Raw genomic sequence first — 19,919 nt, 5'->3', positions numbered from 1 at the left:
ATCTTATGCTCTGGTGATCTCTAGGTTAGATTATTGCAATGTGTTATATGTAGGGCTGCCTCTCAAGATGGTTTGGAAACTTCAGCTAATGCAGAATTCAGTGGCCAGGTTGCTCACTGGCGCAAGATGGCCTGAGCATCTTACATTGATCCTAGCCTGACTGCACTGGCTACCAATTAGTTTCTGGGCCCAATTCAAAGTGCTGGTTTTGAGCTATAAAGCCTTAAATGGCTCAGGACCACAATACCTCTCTCCATATGAACCTACCCAGACCCTGAGATCATCCTATGAAGCCCTTCTTTGTGTGCTCCCACATGAAAGGTCTGGAGGATGGCAGCATGAGAACAGGCCTTCTCTGCAGTGTCTCCCAGGGAATGCTCTCCCCATGCAGGTTCAGGCAGCGCCTTCATTATATACCTTCAGGCACCAAGTGAAAACGTTCTTCATCAGCCAGGCCTTTGGCTGATTGACATCCCATGCCCTTTTAAATGTGTTGTGGAAGGGGGAATTACTGGGTTGTCTTTGTTCTTACTTTTGTTATGTATTTTGTGTTTTTTATATTATACTTTTATGTTGTGAACCATCCTGAGACCTATGGGTGTAGGTTGGTATACAGATTTATTAAAGAACAACAACAGCCTAACCCCCACACGAGGTAGCCTGCTGAAAGATTTTGTTGGTGTTTTGCTTGCTGTGCTGATCTATATGTTCAGCAAGATCACTTGGCAAAGCTCGCCTTAGACTGCATCATTCCGGACTGCCAGGACGGGGTGGCATTTCTAAATGTTGCCTTATGTTTAAACAAAAAAGCAGGCTTATTGCATGTAAGAAAACTAGCAGCTTAGTGAAAGTGAGATGGTGAGGGAGAGAAGGCAAACATATGAAAAGAAAGCAGAAAGGCAAATAGGCAGTTTGGCTAAATGATGCAAAAGCAAAGCTTTTGGCAAAATGGCTTTGATTCTCTTGCTTGTTTTGGATGGTATAGTAAGGTAATCTTTGCGGGCAGTGTGTTGTAGTGGTTAGAATATTGGACTAGGTAGGGGTCAGCAAACATTTTCAGCAGGGGGCCGGTCCACTGTCCCTCAAACCTTGTGGGGGGCCAGACTATATTCTTTTTTTGGGGAGGAATGAATGAATTCCTCTGCCCCACAAATAACCCTGAGATGCATCTTAAATAAAAGGACACATTCTACTCATGTAAAAACACGCTGATTCCCGGACTGTCCATGGGCCGGATTGAGGAGGCGATTGGGCCGGATACGGCCCCTGGGCCTTAGTTTGCCTACCCATGGACTAGGACATGAGAGGCTCAAGTTTGAAGTTATTGTCTACTGCCACTGGGCAGCTGTGAGGACAGGAAGGAGGAGACCCGTGTACACCTCCTTGGGCTCACTGAAGTGAAAGGTGGGATATAAATGTATTAATAATCAGTCCCTGGTCTTGGAGCTTATGTTAACCTTTGCTCCTTTTAATATTAAATACCGTATTTTTCGCTCTATAACACTAACCTGACCATAACACGCAAGTAGTTTTTAGAGGAGGAAAACAAGAAAAAATATTCTAAACGAAACAGTGGATGTATGATTTTTGTGGTTCATGCTGTGGCCACAGACGTGATCTGACGGTGAGTTTACGGTAGCCCAATGCAAAAATCCTGAGGATCCACGTGGATCCATGCTTTGTAACCACGTTTTTGCGCCATTGCAGCCCCATGAAACAGTGGGTGCGTGTGTGTTTTTTGGTGCAGGCTGTAGCCATGGATATGCTACGTGATCTGATGGTGAACCTGGGGTGACCCAGTGCAAAAATCCTGAGGATCCATGTGGATCCGTGCTTTGTAACCATGTTTTAAGTGGCGAGCGAAGGAAAAGCATTCAAGGGACAAGGAACATGTGTGGGGTGTGTGGAGAAGGATGCTGCTAATGATGCAGAAGAGGGGTTTAAGGGGAGAAGGAACATGCGTGGGGTGGGTGGAGAAGGATGCTGCTAATGATGCAGGAGAGGGGTCTATGGAGAGAAGGAACACGCGTGGGGTGTGTGGAAAAGGATGCTGCTAATGATGCAGGAGAGGGGTTTAAGGGGAGAAGGAACACGTGTGGGGTGTGTGGAGAAGGATGCGGCTAATAATGCAGGAGAGGGGTTTAAGGGGAGAAGGAACACGCGTGGGGTATGTGGAAAAGGATGCGGCTAATAATGCAGGCGAGGGGTCTATGGAGAGAAGGAACACGCGTGGGGTGTGTGGAAAAGGATGCGGCTAATAATGCAGGCGAGGGGTATAAGGGGAGAAGGAACACGCGTGGGGTGTGTGGAAAAGGATGCTGCTAATGATGCAGGAGAGGGGTTTAAGGGGAGAAGGAACACGTGTGGGGTGTGTGGAGAAGGATGCGGCTAATAATGCAGGAGAGGGGTTTAAGGGGAGAAGGAACATGTGTGGGGTGTGTGGAGAAGGATGCGGCTAATAATGCAGGAGAGGGGTTTAAGGGGAGAAGGAACACGCGTGGGGTATGTGGAAAAGGATGCGGCTAATAATGCAGGCGAGGGGTCTATGGAGAGAAGGAACACGCGTGGGGTGTGTGGAAAAGGATGCGGCTAATAATGCAGGCGAGGGGTATAAGGGGAGAAGGAACATGTGTGGGGTATGTGGAAAAGGATGCGGCTAATAATGCAGGAGAGGGGTATAAGGGGAGAAGGAACATGTGTGGGGTGTGTGGAGAAGGATGCGGCTAATAATGCAGGCGAGGGGTTTAAGGGGAGAAGGAACACGTGTGGGGTGTGTGGAAAAGGAGCTTTTCGGCGAGCTGAGCGGAGAGGGGGGAGGGAAAGAGCACTGTTGCTTTAAAGGAGCCAACCGGACAGCAGCCACTTACAGCAGTGTAAGCAGCTCCTTTCCTCTCCCGCTTTCCTCCTTCTCTCCCTCTTTGCTGCTTTACGCAGCTAATGGCGAATCTCCTGCAACCCAAGTCCTGCTCAGCGGATCAGCTGAGACGCTGGGAGAATCGTACTTTCCCCCTCTCCCTCATCCCGTGCCCTCCTGTCCCCAGCAGCCTTTTAAAAAACTTTTTTACTGCTTTTCACTGCGCTCGGGGCTCAGAGCCCTCCTGTGCCCTGCCGTCCCTCTGCAGCCTCATTGCTCCGTTTAGAGAGCGCACGGACCTTTGCTAGCTGAGGCTGCAGCAGCTGTTGCTGGCTACGCTATGGCTCCCGTCTGTCCCTCCTCGCGTGCAAGCGGCTGCTGCCCGCTGTGCTGCCATGGCTCTCCTTCCCTTCCTCCTCCCCCTCCTCCTGGCTGTAAAGCAAGCAAAGCGAGAGCGGGACAGAAGAAGGGTGCCCTCAAGCGGCTCCCGCTTTGCTTGACTGACGGCATTCGCTCCGTAACACACACAGGCATTTCCCTTTACTTTCTAGGAGCAAAAAAGTGCGTGTTTTGGAGTGAAAATTACGGTAATACTGAGGATGTGAGGTAATGTGTAAAAGGGCTGCAAGGAGGGGTCATGAGAAATGGGACAGTGCATAGAGATTTATGTCTAGGGTTGGACGGTATTTGGATCCTCTTCAGACCTTTGATTCTGTTATGCTTAAACAAGGTTTACTGGGTTTGTTCAACATGTCCCTGAACTTTGGATTTCTCAAAGCTGCAAGGAAAGTGTATGGAGACAACTGCTTTTTGTTTGTATCTGGTGCTGGCTGCTGATTGTCAGATGGCCTAGAGAGACCCTTGGCCCTGACTCCATAGGATTGCTGCTGTGCTCTTAGAATTAATGAGATAGTGAGGGGCATTTATCCTGAACACTGACATTCAATTAAAATAATGCTGTAGAATGCGGGTTACCATGCAGAACATCTAAAGTTTGGACCCTCTAAAGGGAATTTGAGGGGAAAACCTGAGTTTCTGAATATAAGGTTTCATTTTAGCCCTGTAATTTCCTTGATAGCCATATAAGCATCAATGGAAATCAATTGCTGCTTAAGTTCCTCCCCTTTCCTTGTGACTGGGCTATGGTTTCTTCTCTTGTTGATTTCCCTAGCAGATGAACTGTTAATGCTCTGCATGCCAGTTATTCTCCTCCCCCCTTAACCACTTCTTGTGGTCAATCTGCTGGAATTATCATTTGAAGGGTTTCAGGGGGTGTTTTAGCTCAAGGGATTTACAGTGCTGGCATTAAACTAAATGAATTGTGGCTTTTAAGGGCCTGTGAAATACCAGGGACTAGAAGTGCTTCCATGTGGAGAATCTGTTCTTGGGGACCATCTATAAATTCTCTTATGCTTTTAAAGGACTTTTTCATCCATTTCCCCTTGTCACTATGCACTCTATTAACAAGTGGCCGATCTCACAACTCACCCCTTGACTGCCTTCTTGCAGTACGGCAAGCCAGGGCTGCAGGATTGTTGGAGCTTAATGGGCAGTGTGCTGGTACTTGCTGCTTGAGTGCGCCCGCTGTGCTCCTCCCCTGGTGTGAGGGGGAGAAATGGACCAGAGAGCTGCCATTAAAACTAGGCTACCTACCTGTGATGGCCAGATCCAGTACCCTGGTTTGTAGCTCCCTAGCAAGCCAGCATTCATAAACCAAGAACACACTATGATCAGAGGCAGGGGCAGCACAGTCCATTTTGCCACTGTAGGTGAAATAGGAAGTTGCCCCCCTCTCTCCCCCAACCGCCCCACCAAAGCTGGGGTCCTGGCTGCTGCTACTTTTCCACACTTCTTCTTGTGGTGGGGTAGGAGGCACCTGTGGAACTCTGGCGCCACCGTAGGCATCTCCTGCCCCCCTGCTCATCACCAGGTCATCCATGCACACCCAAGCCCTGACTTTAATATTATTTTGTATAGGGCTTTCTCAGTATATGTGTCACTTCACAGAATAACATAAGCAGAAGAAGATGGGTCCCTGCCTCAAAGAGCATACAATTCAGTACTAAGGCAAAGCACAAAGCAGGGTTGGAGCGGGGAGGCCTTGCCTTCAAACTCTGCTAACATATTTATTTTTGGTATATAAATTCCATTATAATTTATCTCAGGATGATTTTACAGCATACTTAAAACAAAAAAATACAGTAAACCTATTAAAAATACCAAATAACAATCAATGCAACACACAAGTAAAGTAGCAAAGTTAAAAACTTCATTTCTAATGTTTCAAAATACAAAATGCCTTGGGGAATAAAGAGGTTGGGCACCAGGCGAGCCTCCTCCAGGTGAGCCCACAGCCCCCTCCTTTGCTGCCCCCTGAATGGCACCTAGTCAGGATGGCTAGCCTGCCTTGCTAGCAGCCGAACCATGGGTGGCTAAAGCAGTCTGGTTTTTTAGTTTTTAATGTGCTGTCTCCTGATCTCTTACCTTCTGAATTTCTTACTTTAACTCCTATCGTAAGCTGCCTCAGGCATTTTAATGGAAAGGCAGGAACTAAACGTTTTAAATAAAATAAATGATAAGAAAGGTAGCACTTTACAGTTAGCTTTTGGCGGTGGGCATATTGCTATGGAGGACAGCAAAGAAGAACAGGGTCATCTTAAGAGAATAGGGCAGCTGAAGGCCACAGAGTTGACGGAGTGAGGGTCATGCAGACAGATATAATGGGAAATTAGGGTGCAGAGAGAGGAGGGGAAAAGTCCCAGGACGGTTTGGGAGGCTCTGATCCAGATTTTATGCTAAACAGCAGCAAGTCCCTGAACATTGCACAAAATGGTGAAAGAAGCTGCCTGTTTTTGTTTCCCAATAAATATTCAAACAAAAGTTTGAAACGCATCTGGGGGCAAGAGGAGTGGAAGATGTGTGCAGAGTTTGCTTCTGTTCCTACTGAGGAGCGTTCTGTCCTCTTATAATACATTTCCATGCCAGGCCAGAGTATTGCTAGCAGTCCTAGAGGATGACCTAAAAATGCTGCAAGCTCAGAGACTTGTGCTGCTGCCAGGACACTCTGTGTACACTGGAGACCAGGATCTGCATTCCATAACCTGTATGTCAAGTTCTGAGAAAACAGTTGAGCAACCAAGTTGCTTTTTCGAAACCATTTCAAAACCTCTCTGCCTCCTCTAAGTGCTCCTTGTAGGTGATTTAATTGTTCTCACCTCCACCACCTGTAACCACTAGCACACAAATGATGCCTCTCTCAAGGACCTTTTGGCGTAAGTTGTGTGTTGACAAACAGCCAAAGATACATTTAGATCACCAGTGCACTGTAAGTTTTAAAAAGAAACAATCCGCTGCCTTCTTGTTGCAGTTAAAGGAAGCCAGTCCTCAGCACGTAGTGAGGAATGCTTGATTAAAATTGATTTAGGAAAAATAATATTGCCACTTGTTTCCTTCTGTAAAGCCTTAGTGGGCCTCTAAATCAAAGCCATTCACTTTTCCTAGAAACTGGGAAGGAGGAGAAGCCTCCTTTATAACTCTGGCTGCAGTGCTGGGGGGCTGCATGGGGGCCTGTAGAATGTCTTGTGATCTTCAGCCAGGAATTCCCGGAGAGAAGAGGGGGGTTTCTCTTCATTAGCTGCCAAGGGATAATGCTCTGCTGAGCAACGCATCATGAGTTTTGTTGTTGCTGTTGTTCAGCTCTCTAGAAGCATTGATTCCTCTACAGGCCTCATGTGCCATCTCCCTCCCCACCCCACCCCACCCCACCCTCACTCTTTTACTCCCCTTTGCTTGCTGGTGCCTTTTGCTCTGCAATGTCACAGCACTTTATAAATACATAGAATTGTCTGAACATCCCAAATAGCTGAATATTTTCTATGGTAATGTTAGTAATGTCATAAAGGGCTCTGTTCTCTCCCTCCCCCCCCCCGCCCCCCAGCAACCTTTAGATGAAATGTGGAAATTAAGTTTCAAAAAAATCAACTTGTTTTTAATATGAAATAGGCTTCCAATGTGGCAATAGCCAACCTTGCCCTGCAAATGTTCCTTTATTCTTCCTGAGGCTTGTGGGCTTTGTGTCCAGAAGTTTCTTTACAAGTTCTTTAAGACCAAAAAGTACATTTTATCTTTAAATTTTTGTTTCTCTAATATATACACAGGTTTAACTTGGAGGCAAACGGCGTAGAAATCCATATTGCATCCATGTTTGGGAAAAGATAGTTACTGCAGACAAGAGGGGATCAAACGCTGACAAGAAGATGAGTATGTTAAAACCGAGTGGGCTTAAGGCCCCCACCAAAATCAGCAAGCCTGGAGGCACATTGCTGAAAATAGCTGCATCAGCTGCTCCTGGTAAGGACGATGAGGGATGTGGCTTTTCCTTTTTTAACATTTTCTGATAAAAATGTAATGGTGCACATTTCTGATGCATGCTTAATTTTTAATAGCTGCCATGTGGTGGGGTGAATTTCTGAAGATGTTTTGCAAAATCAGGAGTCAGTTGGATGTTTGTGTGTGTGTGTGTGTGTGTGTGTGTGTGTGTGTGTTCTCCCAGCTCCCCTCCAAACTTTTGGGACATGATATCCTCTCATTTCACAGGGAGGTGGGAGGTTGACCTCCAGCCAACACTGCATTATACTGACCTGACTATATAACCTGGTCCTTATTGGTCTGATGGGACTAGAAACTCTGATTAGGTGATGTGACTGAAGTGTGGATACAAAAGCAGACATACATAGCTTCAGAATAAATATGTCTGACTCTCTCTGCTGTGTTTGGTTCTAGCCCCGTCAGAAAAGACAGCAGCCTGTGAGAAGATGCCAACTGCACCCACTTCAGAAGCACAGGATGAGTTTGTGGATGACTTCAGAATCGGGGAGCGTGTTTGGGTCAATGGGAATAAGCCTGGTTTTATCCAATTCCTGGGAGAAACACAATTTGCTCCTGGACAGTGGGCAGGGATTGTTTTGGATGAACCCATTGGCAAGAACGATGGCTCTGTGGCTGGAGTTCGCTATTTCCAGTGTGAGCCTCTGAGGGGAATTTTTACGAGACCCTCTAAGCTAACACGGAAAGTAGTGACTGAGGATGAAGCCAATGGTACGCAGGCCTCTCCTGCTTCCCGGGCGACTTCGCCAACCTCTGTGTCAGCTGCTAGCCTCGTGTCTTCACCTTCTGCAGCAGCGCACCTGCCCCCCACAGGTATTCCCCACAAGACATCCCCTCCTACTGCTAAGGAACTCCCCACTTCTCAAATTACCAATCTTTCCAAAACGGCAAGCGAATCCATATCAAACCTTTCTGAAGCTGGCTCTCTGAAGAAAGGAGAAAGAGAACTCAAAATGGGGGACAGAGTTTTGGTAAGTTTGTTTTCTTTCCACTAACCAACAAACTGTGCCTCCATGTCAACCTGCCTATTCACTGCCATCATTGTTGAAAGCTTTCCTCTGTAGGCCATCAAGAGCTGAGGCAGGTGGCTGCTGCGGGGAGAGACTTCTGGGTGGCGGACGCTGCAGGTGCATTGCTGTGTTCCCTACCCAGAGTGGTTGCCAGGGGCCAGCTCTGTTGTTTAGGACTCACGTGAAGATCTTTTAATTTACGGAAGATTTTTCTCATATATAAATGAAACAGCCATCTGTGGCCTTTTAGAAGTGGGTGGGATAAGTAGGCAGCCTCCACAAAGGACAGGCAATGAAGCAACATCTCTTTGTCAGGAGAGACTGCATGATCCAGGCTTACCAAATGCAGATATGGCAGGACCACCTGCCTGTCCAGCAGAGGCTGGTTGGAAGGAAGTAGGATCATGCAGCAGGCAGCCTCTGAGTTGGGCAAAATCTTTGGGTTGTATCTGTTGTGTCTCCTGCTCAGAGTAGTTCAGTTGAAATTAATGGAGATGACTAACAGGTCCATTAACATCAGTGAAACTGCTTTGCGTAGGTCCAAGCATTGGATACAACCCTTTGGGCTCACAGGGACCTTTTGATACTTGAAACAACTTATTTGCAGCAGCACAGTTTGAGAATTGCAATCTCGTGCCTCCCCTGCATTTCACATCTTGTAGCTAAGAAGTCGAGTTCAGGTGATTCTGTGGCTAAATGGCAGGGATTTAATCAAACCATAGAAGTCACTAGAATTAAACCAAAGGTAGAAGGACCATAAGTCTATGGCATGTAACCCGCTAGTTCAGAAACTTGTCAGAGCAAAGTCTTCTCCTGGGTCTTAAAAGTTTTCCCCGCTCTCATTCAGTATCCTGTGACCCAGACATTCTCCAGCTGCGTTTGCTGTTCATGCTTGTGGGCAGTTAAGGCCAATTGGTGTTGGCAGGTGCTGGGGAAGACCAGCCCAGGACCTGCTGCTGCAAGTCTGAAGGACGTTCTTCCTCAAGGCAACATAAATGCTGTTGGGCTTGCCCAGTTCAAGTTCCTTGCGCACACTGACAGCAGGAACATTCCATGAACTCTGTCTACAGTACTTCTTGTTACTTTCTTAGACAAGTTAAGTGACTCTGTTTGCCTGCTTGTCACAGCTCTGCAGACCTGGCAGTTTCTTCCCAAAAGGCACAACTTAATCTGAGACCTGTTAGATATAAGTAGATGCTTTGACTGGGTTGTCAATGGGAAGAGCAATCTGGAAAGCCTTTCAGGGCCTGTCATTTGGGAATCATTTTGGTTATCATTCTCATCATGGCCTTGGCCTGTCAAAAGCAGTAAGGATCCATCCTGTCTAGAATTACAGCTTTTGTTTATATAGGCTCTTGCGATGGCACCATATTTTAGAATGGAAGTAAGTGGGTTTGAAGTGAGAATTTTAATGTCTGAATTTTAACACATGTATAACCTGAGCAAGAAAAAATCCAGTTTAATCATTGAAAGTGATCCTATACATATCTGCTCAGAAGTACGCCCCATAAAGGTCAATAGGATTATCTGCTACCAGGTAAAAGTGTGTAGGATTGCAGCCTTAAGTCCAGTTTCCTACTGGTACTACTACATAGATATCTTAACCTTTTCTTATGAATGGCTAATATCTGTCCTTGTGAGTTGTGTTATACTATTTGTGGTTTGTACGAGTCCGCTGTTTTATTGATTTGTTTTGTTGTGTTTCATGATGGGCGTAAAGCCGAATAAACATTTTGATGTTGATATCTTAACTAGTGGTGTAAATCTGATCATTTTAATTTGCAGTTAAATTGCTACATCATTTAGAATAGGATACTTTGTTTAATTTTTTGAGATAACATGATTTCTTTATTAGTTTTCAGTAAGAAAATAGTTTCCAGTGCTTTGATAGATAAGTTTGCTGGTTAGCTTTATTATTTGAGCTCCTTCCCCACCAGAGCAACTGTTTCATCTCCTATTTGTAATCTTTAACTTGTAGTAGCTGTACTCTCTCTCGGTGATCCTGCGTGGTCGAGGAAGATGGTCTTCCATGAACACAATCTTAGTGGTCTGTCCGTAAATGACTGTGGAGGACGGTTCTGGATCCGCACATCCTTTCATAGTGTGGGCATAGTTTACGGGTGGGAATGATCATGAAGACGATTTGTCAAATGTGCCTTCCTCTTTGCTTGTTTCTCCCTTTTGTCCTGAATTTGTGCTTCTTCAAAATCTACCACACCTTTTGTACAGGCTATTCTCCATGAGACTTTTTTTTTTATGGGTTTTGGAAGACGCGTGTGCGCTAATTTGTTTTATGTGTGGAGATCAGTGCACACTGATCCATGCACAGTCTTTGCAGAAAGGCTCTTTTCCAATAGCATGAGTATCACAACGATTGGTATGTTCTTACTGCTGCAGCCTTCATGCACCTTCACAGCCGTCATAACATACCGCTAGTTATCTTTCACCTGTTTTGCCATTGAGGGCTTTTGGTATACTTTGGGGGGACTGCTTGTTGCCCACACCTCACTCCCCTGTTACAATGAACACAGAGCAAACAGCCCAATGAGATGGTTCTCATTTTCAGATTCCATTAAGGAGGATATTTGATGACAGATGTGAGCATAAGCATTTGTGGCTTTCCTTCAGAGTTGGTTCTTGTCAAAGGAAGAGGGATGCTTCTGACCCAATTTGGTGAATGTACTTAAGTTCTCTTAACGTGTGCTTCTGTAGTCAAAATATAGCTCACCTGAGAGGACCTTGCCTTAAATGGTCACACTGAATATTGTGTAACAAGAGCTATCTTAAATGATCCTGGTACACAAAGGCTGAATCTGCTTTTTAAAAGTCCGTGGAGGTTGTGGCTTTCCTTGTACAGTAAAAGGGTTCTGAGAATATTGTTGCTTCAGGGTGTATGGAGTTCCAGCCAAGTGATACTCTTCTAGAAGACAAGGAGCATAGAAAAGTCAGTGATATGTCTGCTTTTGCATTCAGCAACCAGATGAAGCGTTTGTCCTTCTTAGAAGCCAATGGGCACCCATATTTGATTAAAGCATGTCCAAATGGAAACAATCTAAAACATTTGCCTTTCCTGCCATTGTATCACAAGCACTTCAGAGCTTTTGAAAGGAATAACTCTTAATACTGTGTGTTTTTCAACAGCTTGTTCAGATGAAGTTTCTGTAGTTTGCAGAAAGAAATGGAACTGGTTTTATTTATGTCTGGAGGTGGGGCATCCAGGAAGGGTCATGCACGGCCCAGAAGATGGTGTGATGGTCCAGAGCAGAAGTTTCTACTTAGGGATGAAAGAGGGATAAGGAAAGTGTGCAGCTGTGCACAGGCATTTGATTCCCAAATATATTTTTGGGTAGACAACTAAAATTTCTTAATATTTTGAAAGGAATGTCTAGCCCTTGTGGTTGCATCTATAAGTTAAGAATAAAGGCAATAAAGGAGCAAGTCAAAGGATCACAACTGGAATTAAGAGCCTAAGAAGAACTCTACTGGATCAAGACAAAGGCATCCTGTGGCAAACCAAGTGCATTGGCTACCTCACTGCTATCCCCGAATTCTAGACTAAGGAACTGCTTTTCACTTCAAATGTTATTTCAAGCTCTTATATCACTGTATGAAGACTGAACACATTAAATCTGCAACCAGGCCATAGTGCATGTGTACTTCACATAAGGTCTTGTTGCAGAAGCTGGCAGGGCAACAGGGAATGAACAGTTAAATCATTTTGTGGCTTGTTGGATTTGGATACAGTTCTGTGGTCTCTAAACAAGATTGCTCCTGATGTAGGATTTACAGTTGGGTCTTGTATGGCTTTGACATAGCTTGATAAAATCGCCCATTGCTACAGATGAGTTCTAAAGCAGAAACTTGTGCTGCCAGATGTTCACAAAATGTTGCAAAGCAGATTTTCTTGCTTGGGTGGGGCTTAAAAAGAGGCAGCTTTTGGTTTTATTGTGAATTGTTCAGCTCATCTCTCATTTTATTGATCTTCCTCAGAGTATGGATAGATAAGGCAAAGTCCACATTAAATTTCACAGTTGTCGTGCACAGCAAAAAAGGTGGTTTATATACAGATTAAAATATAATGGAGGTTTGGCAATAGTAACTAAATAGCAGTAACATTTGTACTATAGTATCACATCAAGCATATAATTTTTAGATCAGTAATACAGAAAAAAATAGCTGTTACAGGATAATTTTGGTAATGTTGAGTGACGAGTGACGTTTTCTGTTGTTACATTGATTGATTGATTGATTGTTAAATTTGTATAATGCCCTTCACCTGCAGAACTCAGGACAGATCACAACATAAAAATACAGTACTAGATAAACACTCTGGAGGCTTAAACCACTGGTGTGTGTGAGTCCACCCATCCATTCGCTAGTGCTCTAGCATTTACACATTCATTCGTCATTCTCAGCTCAGTCCATTTTGTGCTTTAAATAAAGTTGGTTCTTGTCTGTGAAATGCATCATGCCCCAATAAACCCATTTGTAAATCTAGCATTTTCTTGGTTTAGATGTTTTGCCTGTGCCCTGTTTTCGTGCATGGGACTATTCCAAAAGCCTAGGATATAGGCTCCAAATTTCTGAGCTCCCTGGATGCCTGGGATATAGGGCCAGCCCAAGACATTTTGGCATCTCAAGCAAACCACAAAATGTTGTCTCCTTCCCTGCCAGGGAAGATTTGGTGAGTGAAGATCTACATCAGGAAACAGAGGGAATAAAGATCTACATTGGAATCTCCTGACCCTGTGGATCCTGTCACCTGAGATGGTTGCCTCACCTTGCCTCATGAGTGGGCCGGCCCTGCTAGGATAGGTCTTCTCTCCCAGCCTTGTTCACTCTGAGACAGCCTTTGAAATTTGGCAGGTGCCAGGCGCATTTGGCACCTGACTGCCATCCACTTGCAACCAAGATGGCACCTGACGTCTCCACCATCAGAAGGTGCATCCCTGGGGATCCTTGGATCTGGACTGTTTTCATTGCCTTCTTGCATTCTGCATACCACACAGTCAGTTTTGTGTTCTGCAGGTGAAGAATTTTAAAGACACTTGTTTACATTGCTAGGCTTGTTCATGCCATCTGTTCTCCTCAGGAAGCCTTTTATGTGCTTGTAGAAAAGAGAGATCGAGTCCACATTGTGGGAAATATGTGCTACTTTTGAATTTGACAAATGAAGTTTAATCATGGTGTTATCCATGCTTGTGATTAAAACACGACTGAGTACCAAACTAAACTCTTCCTCTCGTCACCCCAGGCTGCAAAATAGTCCCAGTGATTTGCCAGATCAGCTGCTTTGGCTCATTACTATTTTATATCACCCTTTCTGAATTATATGGGGTTGTCATGCTCTGCTAAAAAAAGATTTGGCAGTTCTTCTTATGCTCTTCAATTTTTTAGCACACTCCCTCCATTTGAGTGAAGGACACTAGTGCAGCTATTTTAATCATGTTGCAACATTGCCCTTGTTTTTGCTAAATTTGTCAAGTGGACTTTCTAGAAAAGGGGAATAATACCAGTAACAATAATAATACTTTAATTGTTTATACCCCACCCATCTGGCTGCGTTTCCCTGCCACTCTGGGCAGCTTATGACACATATAAAAACATAGCAAAACATCAAACATTTAAACTTCCCGGAACTAAGTTTTCCCATTCAGCAAAACTAAAGCATAGTAGCATGTCAACCAACTATACTATTTTTGAGCTAAGTACTAGCAATAGATTATGTTTCGTAATTTTTTCTGCAAAAGCTGTTGAAATTTAATTGACATATTTCTCCAGGGCATGCTGCAGTCTGAATGCAGGCTCCTGTGGTTTGGGCCCTGGCCTCTTCTTCTAGGGAACAGGCAGCAATGTTGGGCTGAAGTGTAGACAGGACTCTTGAATTTTCACGAGATTATCAGATCCTCTTTCCCCCTCCCTGGCTGGTTTGTCTTCAGGTTTGTCATAAATTCCTGTTCCATACATTGACCACTTCTGCCTTATTGTTTCTTAAGGTTTAGAGCATAAATTATACCACCCGTATCAAGGGGGAGAAAGCCATAACAACAACAACAACAACAACAACAACAACAACAACAACAACAACAACAACAACAGCTTATTAAATAAATAAATTTGAGGATTCATCTGAGGATCACATGGCAGCTTATAACATAAAAACACAAAAATACATAACATAGCAGCAAACAAAAACAATACTCGCGCCCCCCCCCCAGCTTAAAAGGCCATAGATTGTTTAATTATCCAAAGGCCTGGGAGAAGTTGTAACCTGAATCAAATTGTGCATATAGTAGGTGCTGTGAACACAAAGTGCTCCTGACACCTTAATTTATTAAAAATAAAACTTAATTTATATTTTTGTGTATAAATTTATTAGAAGTTCTTAGTATTAGGAAAGTTTGTGTCGGTGGGTTGGCCTTCAGATTTCCTGTCAAGGTTAAAAGGGCCATTTCTGGTCTATTGTGCTTGTTGGCAGTTGTAACAGGTAGCTTCCTCTGCCAAAAAAAAAAGAAAAGAAATGTCCAAAATAACTAAGCTGAATGAAATATATTTCTTTGAGGAACTAGTTACTATTTTGAATTTGACATGTGCTGAGAATGGCAGTTCCTGACAATTTGTTGTGGGCACATCTGCAGTGGTTCAGTCTTGTCTCAGTTGTGCAAATGTACAATGGAAGCTTCCAAATATGCAAGTGGGCATTTTGCTTCCATCCCTGCTACAGTTTTGTTTCTATGGCACAACAGCTTCTGGAGGCCAAACAATGGTTTACAAAACTTGAATGTAAGCCATGCTTTGCAAACCCACTTCAAACCATGGTTTCTAATTCTGGTTGCTGGTTGATTGAAAACCTGGTTTGCCAGTTTGGTCGTCTTGCCAAACCAAGATGCCTAATCTGTTGTCAAAGTCTCTGAGGAGTTGTGTGAGGAACAAAGTAACCAATTTGGAATAATTGTTGGGTGTGCATTGGTGAATGCATGGTAGTAGGTTAAAAATTAGCTAAATATGAAAATGCAATGAAAATGATTAGATATGCAAAGTAAATCTTGTGCTTCCAATTTAATTTTGGTACTTCTTTTTTAAAAGGAAATTTCTTTTGTTAAAAAATCCTTCTTTCTCCTTGCAATCAGGTTGGTGGAACAAAAGCTGGCGTAGTCCGTTTCCTGGGGGAGACTGACTTTGCGAAGGGAGAATGGTGTGGTGTTGAATTAGATGAACCCCTAGGGAAGAACGATGGTGCAGTAGCTGGAACAAGGTTAGTTCAAAATCCAGGAAGCCCCGGGAGGGCATATCACTGTCTCTCTGCTTTCACACAAGGGCTCTGCACCTGTGCTGAGCCAACTTCTGTCTGTTCCAGCATCTTAGCCAGGGAGCTTGCACTCACTCCACGTCCTACTCAAGAGAAATCTCTTTTTAATCTCAACTGCACATGCATCAAGGAGCGGAATGAGCAGCTACCCACATGGTACTGCTCCAGCTGCAGCTTAGGGAACTTGCTTTCTGTGAGTCACCTTCAAACTCCTATTTTGTTAGTGAGCCTTTCCTTTTTCCTTAGTTTTCTTGTTAGTAGCCCCCCCTCTTTTTCCACCTTTCCCGTTTTGCATCTTGTGTATCTTGTGTCCCACATTCCCCCCATGACACAGCAAGTAACTTTTTCTATAGATGCGAGGCAGGGGGATTGTCAAGGGAACATGACCATGGGTGAAAGCTGCCATTTCAGACCATTTGATGGCTTCCCATGCGACAAAAATATATGGCACCCCTTTGGAATAAGCATGCATAAGATGTAGCAGCACATTAAATGGATACCAAAGTAAACAGGAACTGATATTTGGCCCAGTTCCTAAAGGAGGTAATACTAGAAACTGTGGGGTTAACAGAATTTTCACAAGGTTTCCCAACTCCTTCCACTGTACAACCATTCCACCTGCCTCCTGCACAGGGGCCATCTGCCCCAGGTGGAAGCATGGGCACTTACTACTTACCCATTTCCCCCACTCCCCTTTTCTGGTACAAATGGCTTCTTCAGATTTTCTGCATTTCTGTGGCCACACACCATCCCCAAAACTTGCCTCCTGCATGCAGATCGCTCAGAAGGGTCTCTTAAAATAGAAGTGTATGAGAGGTTATGAAAAGTGAAGGAAGGAGAGTGCAAACTGTTCACTAAACATTTCTGGAAATGCTGAATAGTGAGCATCAAGGTGATGCTAATTTTCAAGCTCTCCCCCTAAGTCGTGCAACGCGGAGTCAGTCTGATGTAGACAAGGAGGACCTTTTACAACAACAACAACACTTTCTTATGACCATAGACCAGCATAAGGAGGGGTACAATCATTTAAAACCTTTTTTAAAAACCAACAACCTAAAATGAGTTAAAACAGAATATATATATAAAATCTGCTGAATTAAAAACATAGTCTCTCCAAGCCATAACAGAGCAATTGCATTTCTTCATATACTGCTGTAGTCCTATTGACTGTATGGCAATTTAACATGTAAGCATCTTACTGAATTGCTTCTGACCAAAGGTATTTATGACTAGGGCTGACGTGTCTTTGTGAATGTTTGCATGTGCAACATATTTTTACAGACTTGAATAGAACTATAAATTAGCAATTATGTTTCTCTGTGGAGTATGGCTTTCATTAATGGTGTTCTCCCCTCCCCCACAGGTACTTCCAATGCCAGCCCAAATATGGTTTGTTTGCTCCTGTCCATAAAGTTACCAAGATTGGCTTCCCATCAACCACACCGGCAAAAGCCAAGGCAGCGGTCAGGAAAGCCATCCCAATGCCCTCCAGCTTGAAGCGCAGCCCAAGTGCCTCTTCCGTCAGCTCACTGAGTTCTGTGGCCTCATCAGTAAGCAGCAAGCCGAGCCGTACAGGACTAGTAAGCTTACTTTCTGACTGCATGCTTTACAGAGATTGGCATTGCATGTGGCCTGTGCTTGGCTCCTTGGGAAAGACACGGCCCATTTTCCATGGTCCATTTTCTTCTGTTTTGTCTTCGCTTAAAGCATGCATGAAAAGAATCTTAGCTAGCCCTGGAGAATAGAAGAGTTAGATTATTTTTAAGCTCGTAGACTTAAGGTTTACCTCAAACTAACAGTTGCTACTTAAAATAAGAAAGAGGCATATGTTTTAATTATGAAACAAATGGGTTTCTGAATAACCTGCCTGGGATCTACACCATAACTTCCCCTGGAATGCAGTTTGTGGTAAAACTGGGCGGAAAGCCTGAATGCACCTACTTGGAAGCAGTTCCTGCTGGAGCCAGTAGGGCTTACTTCCAAGTAACAGACCTAGGCTTCAGTCTTGAATGCACTTATGAGCCAGTTAAGTCCTTTTGGACAACTGGACTCAGATGCGTAATGGGGCTGCACTGTTAAAATGGTACCATGGCTTCATTCATTCCTGTTTTCAGTTCTGGCCCTCCTTAGTTTAAAGAGAAATTATTGGGGGTGTGTGTGTGTGTGTGTGTGTGAATGGTGTGTCTTTTTCTTTTTTGTATTTCCACACACTTTTTTTCAACACTGTTTTGAAAACAGTTTTTTCCGCCTCTTTGTTACAGTAATCATGGTTATATGTAACTTCCCAGTTGCTGAGTACGTATTCAAGTCAGAAGTATTTTTGTGGGCTGAAGCCTCTTTCTTTAGTTTCTAAACCATGTTATCTTATAAGATCTGGACACAAGAAAAGTGTAGAGTTTGTATTATGTTAAAATCTTATATGCTGTAGATGAAATGCTTAACTTTAATATCTAACTTTTAATATTCTAACCTTTGGTCACCTGCAGCAAATGGAAATTTGCAGCTCTGCCAATTAGTTTATACTGATGGATTAAAATTAGGCCAAACATCACAGAAAGTTTTGTTTATGTTTCATATGACCATTCTTAATAACTTGGTAACAATGATCTATTGCAGTTTGTTATTCCATGCACTATTCCATGCCAGCTATTAGAACAGATGGCATTGACAACATATGGTTTTTAAAAAACCATTAGAACCAATATATTTTGGTTAATAAGATGGGTAGAATTGTTAATAGAACTAGCATTTAGCCATTCAGCAAAGTGAATGTGACAAAAAATGAGTTTTTAATAAAAGGGTAAGGGCTGCCTAATCATAAATAATTCCTTGCTTCTCTGATTCACTCTCTGCTGGGATTTGTGGTGATGGAATCTTCTGAGCAAGGGACAACTGTTAACTAATCACAGAGCCTACTGAGTCAATTTGAGCAGGTTAATTCCAATTTCCACCAGGATCTTAAAAATGGCACTCCCAAAAATTCTATTCATTAGTCCATTTAAGATTCCTTCCAATTTTGGTAGGGTAGATGCTTCAATAAAGACAGCAAGAACTGGTGATGCATATTTTGTACCCAGAAGTGGGACCCAAGAATATTTTTTTCCACAAGGCCTTGGCAAACTGCTTTTTGCTGCATGTGATCCTAGGTTGACTTGAATAAGTGAGAGAATTCTTTGGCTTAACAGGAGGACACTCTTTATATTTAGCCAGCAGCCAGGCCAAAGAATGCTTAGCAGCTTAACAAGCTAATCTGCTCTTGAGGCTCGCATCTTAGGTTGAGGCCAGCCCTTTGTTTCCCTTTGAACCCTCTGCTTCCTATCTTCCCCTTGCTGCATTAAGAGTCTAGCTGCACAGGTATGTTTGCTTCCTTTCTTGAGCTACTAAAATGAAAAACTGAACAGGAAAGTAAATACTAGCTTTCTCAGGCAAAAATTTCCCTATAAGGTATACCTCACTGAAGCTGGTGAGCTGGCGGCCAGGTATCTTCCTCCCCCCACTGTCTGGTTCCACGGAGTAGGCACACCCTGTCCCAGATCTGCTACTGGTGTGAATGACCCTTGAAGGGCCGGCATGGAGCTATAGCAGTTTCGTAGAGCTGGTTCCACTGGGTGCCAACGGCATGCCTGGCCGCCTTGTGTGGCTGTTATGACATCACTAGCAGAAGACTGGTGCCAGTGTCACATCTCTCCACTCCATCAGCCTCCATTCCAGGGCCACCACAGCACATTCATACTATGTTATGTTTACACAGAACAGGAATCTGGGACAGATACTAAGGGCCATTTCCCACATTACGTGCCAAGGAAACACTGCATGCCGGTAGCCGAAGGTCACAGCCCGTCCTGCCCCTCTGAAGAGTTTGGCTGTATGATATATATATTTTTCCATACTTTGTTTTCAGCCCCACCCACCCCCAAAACTATATGCTATACCTGTTAAGACTTCATGCATCTGGTAAAGCGGACTTTGGTTCACAGAAGCTTTTGATATAATAAAATTGTTGATGTTCAGGGTGTAGCAAAACTTGTCATTTCTGCTGCAACAGACTAAGACTCTTCTGAGAAATGGCGTACCCCTAAAAAAGTAGTCACAAGAGAGCTTCAGCTCTGAATTTTCTCTGTGTTCTAGATATACTTGTTTGATGCAGCAAAGTCCCAGTGGTCAGAAGCCATCTATGCAAACTCAAGCTTGATTTTTTCTCTTTCCAACATGCCACACCCACCATGTCCACACAGCATTGATGTTGATGATGATGATGATAATTTATTTGAACCCCGTCCATTTGATTGGGTTGACCCAGGCACTCTGGGTGGCTTCCAACATGTATAAAAACATAAAACATTGAACCTTAAAAAGCTTC

The 19,919-nt window shown here is 43.8% G+C and overlaps 1 protein-coding gene across 41 annotated transcripts in view; it reads left to right on the top strand.

Moving 5' to 3' along the window:
- CLIP1 (CAP-Gly domain containing linker protein 1) overlaps positions 1–19,919 on the top strand; it is a 103,854-nt gene that overhangs the window by 16,927 nt on the left and 67,008 nt on the right. For 31 of the 41 annotated variants that reach the window (XM_083716763.1, XM_083716760.1, XM_083716784.1 and 28 more), the window contains exons 2-5: positions 7,012–7,204; positions 7,637–8,211; positions 15,381–15,505; positions 16,923–17,139. In XM_083716763.1, the coding sequence (XP_083572889.1) occupies positions 7,111–7,204; positions 7,637–8,211; positions 15,381–15,505; positions 16,923–17,139 (1,011 nt within the window). In that variant the 5' untranslated portion in view covers positions 7,012–7,110. The remainder of the gene's footprint in view (positions 1–7,011; positions 7,205–7,636; positions 8,212–15,380; positions 15,506–16,922; positions 17,140–19,919) is intronic. The other 10 variants (XM_083716766.1, XM_083716783.1, XM_083716781.1 and 7 more) reach the window with 1 other exon arrangement.

This window comes from Podarcis gaigeae (genome assembly GCF_964106915.1).
Source record: "Podarcis gaigeae genome assembly, chromosome: 16".
NCBI classification, from domain to species: domain Eukaryota; kingdom Metazoa; phylum Chordata; class Lepidosauria; order Squamata; family Lacertidae; genus Podarcis; species Podarcis gaigeae.
Note: the sequence above shows the minus strand (reverse complement) of the source record. Positions and strands in the feature narration are given on the sequence as shown.